Consider the following 11,173-nt stretch of genomic DNA (forward strand, 5'->3'; position numbering starts at 1 on the left):
GGAGGCCAGACTTTGACCTCAGTGTCATCACTCAGCAGCTTTCCCCATTTGTCCAGACTTGCAGGCTCTGACTCTACTCTGCCTTTGACTCCTTCCTGATTCAGGTCTGTCACATTGTAGGGCTCTTCATTCGACCAGTGTTGCCCACCCCCCCGCCCCGGCCCCAGGGAACACTGGCCAGAATCTGCAAGATACTTTAACTAACTGTTGTGTTCTACTAAGGAATTCCCATGTATAGTGTGTTTTTACTTCCTATGGTGTATGTACACTTCCCCCATTATTGGGACCAGGATTGTAACTGTGTGCTTTGTAGTATTTAATAAAGCAGAGAGTCTTCCTTTATTTGTGGAACGAACTGTTCCAAATAAGTGAAATTTTCAGAGGAATAAAGTTTAGCTAAATAAACTTTAAATGTCAAACACAGTGTAATTATTTTGATAAAAATCCCCAAAACTCTAAGGATAATTTAACTCTTTCTTGATGACACCAGGTTATAAAATTACAAACCTCCACTGTTGGTCTTTGCTGTCCTACAGTGATGTCCTCAGAAGCTGTTGGAACTGTGAGCCCTCCCGTTCGCCACAGGGCCCCGGCCTCGGGTCCTCTTCTGCTTCTCTTCTCTTCTTTGAGAACTTGTGCTAGTGATACTGTGCTTTTTCTGCCGGGGCCGTTCTTTTCCTTTCTTCCTGTCTGTTTCTGATCTGCTGTGGGGTCGCAAAACAGATAAGCAAGCCGGTTAAGTAGGTGTTAAGAAAACCCTAAAAACTCCTCAACTTTGCAACATCCATTTTGGCTATTCCTGGTTCTCTGCTGCACTCTTGAGCGTCGAGGTTCCTGGAGAGGTGGGTTGTTACTGCGCTCAGTTATCCTCTGACACATCCAGTCGAGGCATTGTTTGGCATTACACGTTTTAATAGACCATTGCAAGAGCATACCACTATTTTTTCCCCAGTGTGATCATTCTTACCCTATTCTAAATTTTCTTTTAGGTACGCAATAACTGTTTGGTATTTTGATGCAGATGAGAGAGCACGAGCTAAAGTAAAATATCTAACAGGTAAACGTTATTTGGGGCCAGGGTATCCCGCAAGGCAGGTGCCCCGCAGTCCCGCGGTGCTGGCCGTGAGCGCAAACACGGTCTTTATTAACTCCACAAAGACTTGCTCCTTGTTTTTGTCAGATTCCTTAATTCCCTTATGTAAAAGAGGACTTCTCTCAAGTCATCTTCATTGTTCTCTTTAACGAACAACATTGTCCAAAGATGAGGAAAGTTTGAGGCAAGAAACCCAAGCAAATGATTCAAATACAAGCTGAGTTTTTCTGTGATTACCCTTTCCAGTCACCGGCTGCCCAACTTGCCCAACTTAACTGCCATCTGGCTTCCTCTCATTCTCCCGTTAGAAGGAAGTCAATAAATACCCTTCCCTTTTTAAATGTACATGCTCTAAGGAATATCCGGGTCTTCCACGTTGAATGTGGACATGAAGAAAATGAATACAAAGGAGATGAATTGAAATGCCGAAACCAAAAGTCAAACAGGCGTGTCGAGCCCGTCCCTGCCAGCCAGTGGTGTCCATAAATCAACACACTTGAACCGAATCTGAAGATCCTTCAGGATGCCAGCCCCACCCATCCCCAATTCCCACCCGAAACTGCCTCCTGAGAGTAGGGGGTCTTAGTTTTCCATCGATGGACCACTTCTCTCTTTTCTTTAACCCTGCCTTACAGCTCCAAAAGTCTGCTCAGTGCTCACATGACTGATTCGCTGTATTTTCATGAGCCATTGATAATCCCACATCAGCCTTTTGTAAAATTACAAAATTGGATGTGCATTGCTTTTTCTATGTATTTTTAAAGTTACTATTTGTGACAGAACCCTAGTGGGGTGCTTTCAGTGACGCTGAACACACTGCTATTTTATAGCAATTCAAATTGCTTTTCAAGTAAAAGGAGGTAAAATTATCTCTGTAGAGAATGGCTTTTCCCTTTAAAGGTTTACCAGTTCAGAGTAACGCGTTCATTATAACAATGCTGTGGGGTAGCGAGTACAGTAGTTTTCAGATGATGTGTGTTTGCAAAGCTGAGGCATTGTGCACACTGTTAGGAGCTCAGTGGGAAGCAGTATCAGAATAACAGATGCTCTCTGGTGCTTAATGAATGAATGAATTTTTTTTTTTTCCCCTTGCAGGAGAAAAAGGTGTGAGGGTTGAACTCAATAAGCCTTCTGATTCCATCAGTAAAGACGTCTTATAGAGCCTTTGATCCAGCAATACCCCACTTCACCTACAGTAATTGCAAGCTCTTTGTTAACTTGTGAATACGAATAAATGGGATAAAGAAAAATAGACAACCAGTTGGCATTTTTATAAGGAAACAAACAACTTTGTCATGTTGCATCAGAAAGAAGATTTTGACTGTGTGACTTTGTACTGCATGATTGACTCCAAACCTGTGATTGCTCATGGGAAGAATATAAGCTACCAGCAGAAAATGGGGTTGACATCTGGACGTGAAATAAGTGCCCTAGGTAGAAGTTTTTCATTCTTATATTTTGCCAGATCTGTCATCTAGATGAGTTCATTTCATCTCTCCCTTTTTTATATAGTAAGTTTGAATTTGAAGTAATTTTTGTATGATCAGGTACAATACATCAAAACTGAATTGACAAAAAATTACAGTATTACTCCCCCAAATAGCATCAATCTATTTTTGTAAACTTCTTCGTACTATTAAATTTTGCCCTAAAAAAGACCTCTTATCATGATTGTTGCCAGTGACTGATGATTACTTTCATTTCCTTTTTACTTACCATAAGAAAAGGAGCACTTTAATCGCCAACTGAAAACTCAGATTGTTTTGTAGTCCTGTCTTTTACACTAATTTGAGCTCTTAAAGATTGCTGCTGTCCTGTTTTTGACATTGTTCATAACAAAACATTAACAGTAAAACCGTCACCGTTTACTACCAGTAACTTTTGGTTCATGTTTTATAAGAAAAAAATACCCAGGTTTTATTCTTTTAAGTTAGTATTTTTAAAAGACTAAAGTGACTGGCACTAAACGAACTTGAGTTTGTCCTCAGCATCAAGTTCCCAAGACAAAGGGCTCTCTCATGCTTTCAGGTATATCCTGTAGATGTAGAAGGTGACGACGTCCCCTTCCTAAGACTTTCCCTTTTGCTTCCTGTCAAGTTGATCGTACTTCCAATTTTGCTGTTACGTTTTCTTCCTACTCCTGTGACGCACGTGGTCTGCAGTGGAGAACCTGGCTTCTGTTGGCTAGCTTTAGGGGGAGACTGAGCGCTGGGGCTGAGCCGCGTTAGTATAGACCGAATGTTAGCGAATCCTCGGAGCCGAGCCAGGGCAGGCATTCCTCAGGCGCGAAGGTCGCCTCTTTGTCAGTACTGAAAGCTGGATGTTTAGCTTAAAAATACAAAAGAAGTGGAAAACCAGGTAGCTTTATTATTCTATTCTGTTTTGTGACTTTTCTTTTACTTTTCAGAAAAAAGAGGGACTATTACACTATCACACAAGGCCTCCCAGACTTCTGTTTTTTGATGTATGAACTGGGAAGGATGTCTAGGACTTTGTTTTCCTGGGCTGATCTCTAGCAGAGCCCAAAGGGTGGTATCCATGTTTAGCATGAATTATGGGTCTAGACCTTGCCCACTTCAGTTTTCTGTCTCTGTCCTTGATCTTTGCCAAAATGTGTGTACAGAAATACTTCTGTATATTTCAACTCATGACAGTTTTAGCATCTGTATAGTTTGTATTCAATTAGAGACCTTTTCTATGGAAAGCTCAGTAATTTTTATTAAAAGATTGCTATTGTTCATGTAAAACATGAAAAAAAAATTGTTTAGTGAAACCGACAGCGTGGACTTAGGGCGGGATGAAAGATTCAGTATCGTGAACTCACTTAGGAGAACTTGCAGGAGAAAATTCGAGTTTATTGTTGTCTTTCCTGCCCGTGCTCGGTTTTGTTCTCCTTCCTCTTCTGTGTTCCAGACAATGCAATGTAAACCTCTCTCTAGTCAGTGCCTCTGCCGGCCGGACCTGGGGATGCAAGGTGTCTCTGCCCTCTGGTCTGCGGTGCGGCGTGCTGCGCTGGGCCCCCACTCAAAAGCGCTGTCGTTTTTAGGTCTAGTAGAAGTTGTGTTCTGTTGGGGGGGTGCGGTTCGTGTGGTTGTCAAGGTGGGACTGCAACAGCCTTTCCTTCTGGGAACCCCTGTGTCATTCACATGTGTATCTCTGCAGTTGTGCAAAGTGTCAGATTCTACTGTCTGTGCGTGTGCTTTCCAGGCAGGTCTTAAAATTTGTATCTTTCAGAAAATTGTAACAGATTTCTTGGAGATGATTGTGAAAGGATCAGGAAATCCAGGATAGCCATTTCTTTAGTATCCATTTAAAATCTGTTCGTTTCATGTTAGTGGGACTGTTAACTTGTCACCAAGCAGGACTCTATTTAAAACAAAATTTAAAACTACTCGTGGCCTATATGTGTTTAATCCTGGTTAAAGATAAAGCTTCTAATGCTGTTTTTCATTCAACACATTAACCAGCTGTAAAACACAGACCTTTATCAACAGCAGGCAAAGAATTTCAGGATTCATACACAGACGGTAAAGTCATGTAATTTGAAAAGCAGTGTTTCATTATGAAAGAGCTCTCAAGTTGCTTGTAAAGCTAATCTAATTAAAAAGATGTATAAATGATCTTGAAAAACTTATGGTTGTTATTTCCAGCTGTCTTTTTTTTTTTTTTTAAACCCTTTATCATACACTGACTTTCTTAATGGGCCCTTCCATCAGATAAAGTGCTTTTCTATCACACATCTCTGGCTTAGTCCAGAACATTTGGTATTGCTTTTTATAAATGATAACAAGGGAGAGAGAGAGAACAGTCACCATAGAAGTCTAACAATTTTAGAAACATCCCAGGGGTAATTGGCCTGTTCACGGGATCCATGAGCTCTTTGTTTAGATTCTCAACATTTGGATTCTTGCCCTTTCAATAGAATTTTTAAAAATTACTCTCACACCAGTGCTGTTGAGTATATCTGTGTCACCCCTCTGCAGCAAACAGGAAGGGGCATTAGGCATAGATCTGTAATTGTCACAGGTGTCCTGTGTGTGTGTATGCACAAAAGTTTAATTCGTGTGGTTATGGTCAGAGACTAAAATATAAGCGCTCTTGTAATGTGAGATCAGTGTACATGTTCATTTATCTCTTACCTAAAGAACTTTAGTGTGGTGGTTTTGTTATGTTCTAGCCTATCGTGGGGCATTCGGGAACATGTACTGAAATATAGTGGGGTGGATTAAAGGAGAGGGCAAATAAGTCAGAGATGAAGACTAATTAAATTAGGTCGTGTTGTAAAAAGAGCACAGGACTGACAAATCTCTGTTTAGTTCTGGCCCAGTCACTTAATTATGTGACCATTGGAGCCTTTCTCATCTGAAAACAAACACCTGCCGAGCCGTGTGAGACCTAAATGAAGTACAGATTATTTCCGAGGTGCGCATGGCCCAAGCGTGAGGACTCTGTGGTGGCCATAGACCGCCGTGGTAAATATTTACACCGTATGGTTAATCACGTCCTCGTGGACTGGAGGTTTTCAGTTCACGTACAAACACTCACGAGGAGATGCCCAGACTCTACCGCTTCAGGATCGTTCTTTGGACATCCAAGGTCAGGAATCCATTCCCCCCACTCTGCTGTTGGTTTTAATGCAGATTCTTTTCCTTATCACCAGCAAGTAAATTTCACCTGAAATACGGCAAGTGCCCAAGGATAAACCATTGGACAAATGACATGAAGGGCCTACCTAGAGCCAGTGAGGTGCAATGCCTTCAAAATGCTGAAGGAAAATGCTTTCCAAACGAGAGTGCTAAGCTCGGGCAAGTTACTAATGGAGTGTGAGGGTAAAACAAAGACACAGATCTTGAAAAATTTACCACCCACATACCCTTTCGCAGGAAGGCATGTGAAGGACATGCTACCCCAGATTGAGGAAGTCAGCCGAGAAAGGGGAAGATAAGGGATCCAGGAAACAGGAGACCCAGCAGAGTGGTGGAGGGGGTCTCCAGAACAATGGGGAAAGGAGACCTCAGGAAGACGGCTGCCTAGCAGGCAGGCAGGGAGACAACTGCTCCAGACTGCTAAGGGCTAGAAGCCACAGGAAAAGTAGGAAAATCAGGACATAAGGATACAAGCAAATTGTGGATGAAAAGTCATCACGATTTACTCTGCGTCCCAGCTCTGAATACCACCAGTAGTCTGAACTATCAACCTGATCTAAGTTACAGTGGAATTACATGAGGAAGATGGGGGATGGGAAGTGTGCTGTCCACTTGGGGGGGTGGGGATGGGCTGGGGGGCTGGACAGGGCCCTACATTCTTATCTTTCATGTGGGGAGCTGGTTAGCAAATAAGCTTTCATCCGGGAAGTCCAACGTGTGGCAATGTGATTATGTTACAGAGAACGAATCAGGCAACTAAACCTGAAGAGTCACTTAAGAGTTAAAATTTGTGCTCAGGGGAAGAAATCTAAAGCCATTCCTATGCCTGAGTCTTTAGATGGAGCCTGCTTTTTCTCTGTGGAAGCTCGTGGAGTTACTGTCTGTCCCTGGACCTCTGTAGTTTTCCAGTGTTCTTTAGTGTGGTAGGCATGTGGTCTGTAAATTCATGCCCTACGTGTGGGGACATTTTCTTAAACGATTACATTAATTATGTCCCCCCTCCATTCTCTTGCTCTTTCTGGACCTCCCATGGTCCAGACACTGCATCTACTGGGTTGTGCCTCTTGCTCTTAGTTACTGTGTGTCTTTGTCCTTTACGTTTTTTTATGTCTCTTTTCCAGTTTTGCCAGCGAGGGTTTCATGTCTATTATCAGGTTTTAATTTTCAGGAGCTCTCTTTTGTTCTAATTTTTTTTTTTTTTTTAGTATATAAGAACCAGTTCTGCTTAATAGATACAGTATTTAACCTTGCTTTGTGTTCATTTTAATTTTTCTCTTTCATATTAGAGGTTTTGTTCACACGTCTGGTTATTCTTGCTGGGTGTTCGTGTCTAAGGGGAGGTACTTGAGCTTCTGGTTTTCCAAGAAATATCGGCAGCCGCCTAAATCTGAATCTCTTTCGTAATCTTCCCAACACATGCAGATAAGGAGAACCGAGTAAGTCACCTAGAACGCATGCCCGAAGCATAACCGTGAGACACAGAAGTTCAACCTGCAGGAAAGCAGAGAACTAAGCCTCCGAGGCCAGCATCAGGACCCACGTGAAGGCAGAGTCAGGTGGAAGCTATAAGATAAAGGGACCAGGGAAACAGGGGCCTGGTGGTGGCAGTACACAGCGGGGGGGGGGGGGGGGGAGGCAGGGACCCCACCACAAGTGATGGAAATACAGTCTCCGACTGATGATGGCTGACTCAACGATTTTTCAACTTTACGATGGTGCAAAAGCAATACGCACTCAGTAGAAACTGTACTTGGAATTTTGAGTTCGGATCTTTTACCAGGCCACGGATCACGTGGTACATACTCGCTCGTGATGCTGGGTGACGGCAGTGGCCTCAGCTCCGAGGCAGGCACGTGACCACGAGGGTCAACAACCGACCCACTTCCTACCGTTCTGTGCCCCAACCGCCACTCTTGCTTTTCACTTCCAGTGCAGTATCCAGGTGATTACATGAGCTGTGCATCACTTTATTATTAAACAGGCTATGTGTTAGATGACTTTGCCCAACTGTAGGCCAACCTCCGTGTTCTGAGCACGCTCAAGGTCAGCTGGGCTGAGCTGTGATGTTCAGTAGGTTAGTGTATTAAGGGCATCTTCAGCTTACCATGGGTTCATTCAGTTGTAAGTCGAGGAAGATCTGTTTTGATAAATCTGACCCTGGTTCAGCAGAGCACTGACCACTGGGTCATTGAGGAAGAAGTTTGAAAGTTCACGAGATTGAAGGTGACTGTTTGGGGAAGGTACCGTTTCTGGGAGAAGGGGTAGAGGTCTCCTGGAGACTTGATGGTAAAGTGCAAGAAGGAAGCAAGGGTCTCACAGGGATGGAAAATATCACAGAATCAGAAGAGAACAACCCCTCCCAGCTCAAAATAAAAGTGTTCTCTCGGGGGAATACTGCATTTCCCTGTACCAGCAGAACACTAGTGAATCAACTCCAGTAAGCCACGCAAACCCCTCCTCTCTGCCTGGATAGAACCAACTGTTTCTGCAAGTCAAGAAAAGAATGCCTTTCAAAATGAGCAGAAAAAGGAAGACAACATCTATAAACACTGCCATTAGAAAACAAAATGAGAATCGTTTACACCTGATGAAAAGTCTCCCCTCAATGATAAGGCAGAAGAGAACTGCAACAAGAACTACCCTGAATCAAATATCCTTAAACAGGACTTTGCAGAAATTAAACTTAACACCGGAACTTAAAAACTCAAGGGCGCCTGGGTGGCTCAGTTGGTTAAGCAACTGCCTTCGGCTCAGGTCATGATCCTGGAGTCCCGGGATCGAGTCCCGTATCGGGCTCCCTGCTCGGCAGGGAGTCTGCTTCTCCCTCTGACCCTCCTCCCTCTCATGCTCTCTGTCTCTCATTCTCTCTGTCTCAAGTAAATAAATAAAATCTTTAAAAACAAAAACAAAAAAAAAGTTAAAAAAAAAACCAAAACTCAAAATATCAGGGACACCTGGGTGGCTCAGTTGGTTAAGCGTCTGCCTTTGGCTCAGGTCATGATCCCAGGGTCCTGGGATCGAGCCCCGCGGGCTCCCTGCTCAGTGGGGAGTCTGCTTCTCCCTCTGCCCTCCCCCTGCTGCATGTGCACACGCCCACACTCCCTCTCTCTTTCAAATAAAATCTTTAAGAAACCTTTCCAAATGTCAGAACAAAAATGAAACAAAAAGAAAACCTTCAGCAAGCTGTAAAAAATTTAAAAAGACAAAATTATCTCAAGATTAAATTACAGGGTGGCCAAGGAAGAATAGATTTCGACTGAAAATACAGTGAAGGGCATTGGAAAAAAGTAGAAAAGCAGCCAAGAGTCCATAACCAAAGTTAAAAGAGAAAGTAGAGTGGGTACACACAAGTGTGTATGCATTGAGGGGTGCTCACATGGTGAAAGGAGCATGGACAGTCGGCCAGTACACAACATGGAGGACTCACAGACATGCTAAGAAGATGGACTCCAACCTCCCCTTGTGGATCCTGTGGAGGTGGCTATTGAATATCTGGTGTTAAGTATGGAACTGAACAAGTGTGGGTGGGTCCATCTTCATAAATGCATTACTGGGGCGCCTGGGTGGCTCAGTCGGTTAAGCGTCTGCCTTTGGCTCAGGTCATGATCCCAGGGTCCTGGGATCGAGCCCCACGTCGGGCTCCCTGCTCAGTGGGAAGCCTGCTTCTCCTTTCTCTCTCCCTCTGTCAGCCGGTCAGGTGCCCCTCTATTGAATTATTTTAAATGTATACAAATGCATAAAAGAACCCTATGAGGAATCTAATGTAAAAAAATATAAATACCCTCCCGTTTCTTTCATATAGATGCAGATTTTCATATATTTAGTTTGCAAGGGATGCTTATAACCTGGAATGATTTGGGTCTTAAGAGTGTTCTAGCTTGAAAATACACAACCTTGGATTCTTCAGAGAAGTACGGAGAAGGGGGCGCCTGGGTGGCTCAGTTGGTTAAGCGACTGCCTTTGGCTCAGGTCATGATCCTGGAGTCCCAGGATCAAGTCCCGCATCGGGCTCCCTGCTCGGCAGGGAGTCTGCTTCTCCCTCTGACCCTCCCCCCTCTCCTGCTCTCTCTCTCTCATTCTCTCTCAAATAAATAAAATCTTTTAAAAAAAAAAAAAAAGATGAAGAGTCGGCATTTACGGGGTTATTATTGAGAAAGCACATAAAAATGGAACTTGAAAATGCCTAGCCATTTCATTCACTTAACACCAAGAATCTAAGAGGCTCCTCTTTGTTCTGTTAGACAAATTCTGATGTAGGGGCAAGGGACAGTATTTGTGTCCTAGGAAGCCTTCAGATTAATGTGGGCGAATGAGAGCGAAGTGCGTTGTCTCAGACATACTCAAAGGAAGAGCACTATAATTTCAGAAATAGTAGGAAAGTATAGGTGTTGCCTTGTCTGGAAGGCTTCCTGTTATGAACTGCCCGGTTTTGCCCTATGTGTGGGTTACTGGCTTGCTTTCTTGCAGACAACTGTGAAGTCAGCGTGTTGAGTGAGAGGTGAAATGAAAACAAGACTAGGGAGGTTAGGGTGCCCTGTACATCAGTCCTTGTTTGTTTGAACAAGCACACATTCTTGGCCTGCTGTGTCTCTTCGCGCAGGACTTGAGATCATAACCTATCCTTTCCTTTCTACGAATCAGAACTGGCAATTATTGTTCCAGTTGTTGGCAAGTTTCTCGTCCATTTGCTTTGGGCTCGGCTTCGTTTTTTTCCTCCCGAGAAGTTTAACTTACCAAGAGCGCCCCCTGGTGTTCGGTAAACAAAGAGGGTAAATCTTTTGGCAAGTTTGGCTCCAGTAGGGAAGGGAGCCAACAGCCGCTTGTTTCTGTATTACAGTGCACAGCATTGTAATTAATAATTAATAATGATCTGGCTCCAGATTCACCCAAGACCAGTCTTTTCATTTCAAAAGATATGTGATGATGAAGTATGTATCCTATAACCTTCTGGTGGAATGTTAGAAAAAACAAGAAACCCCAGCGCTAAATCTCCACATGGCATCCTTTTAACTCCCAAGGCAATTTAATCTGTAATAATAATTGTCATACTAGAGTTTCACTTCAGTGGTGCATATGCTTCTAGTCAACAACTACAACAAATTGCTAAAAAAGCGAGACACAGGGTAACAGGAAACCAGTGGCCCTCAGTAAGAATGAACAAATTACGAAGAGCTCACCTTTGTTACGAGCAGCCTGATGAGAGGTCCTGCATGTACCCAGGTGCAGGATCCCAGGGAGGCACTAAATTTGCATGAAGATACAGTTAGCTGTTTCACTTTGATAGTGAAATTTACTTAAAAATCCTGTAAGCTTTGCGGGGTGCCTGGATGGCCCAGTGTGACACTTGGTTTCCGCTCAGGTCATAATCTCAGGGTCGTGCCTTGTGTCGGGCTCCGCGCTCAGCACTGTCTGCTTGAGATTCTCTCTCCCTCTG

At 43.6% G+C, this 11,173-nt stretch overlaps 1 protein-coding gene across 3 annotated transcripts in view; it reads left to right on the plus strand.

The window, feature by feature from the left end:
• EGLN1 (egl-9 family hypoxia inducible factor 1) overlaps nt 1-4,713 on the plus strand; it is a 60,033-nt gene extending 55,320 nt beyond the window's left edge. For 2 of the 3 annotated variants that reach the window (XM_045877830.3, XM_045877828.3), the window contains 2 exons: nt 990-1,057; nt 2,189-4,713. In XM_045877830.3, coding sequence (XP_045733786.1) covers nt 990-1,016 — 27 coding nt within the window. In that variant the 3' untranslated portion in view covers nt 1,017-1,057; nt 2,189-4,713. The remainder of the gene's footprint in view (nt 1-989; nt 1,058-2,188) is intronic. The other variant, XM_045877829.3, reaches the window with a different exon arrangement.
• The last annotated feature ends 6,460 nt before the right edge of the window (nt 4,714-11,173 follow it).

This window comes from Mirounga angustirostris, unplaced genomic scaffold, assembly GCF_029215605.1.
Source record: "Mirounga angustirostris isolate CCGP_5_RB_7025 unplaced genomic scaffold, mMirAng1.0.hap1 SCAF_6, whole genome shotgun sequence".
Classification (NCBI taxonomy): Eukaryota; Metazoa; Chordata; class Mammalia; order Carnivora; family Phocidae; genus Mirounga; species Mirounga angustirostris.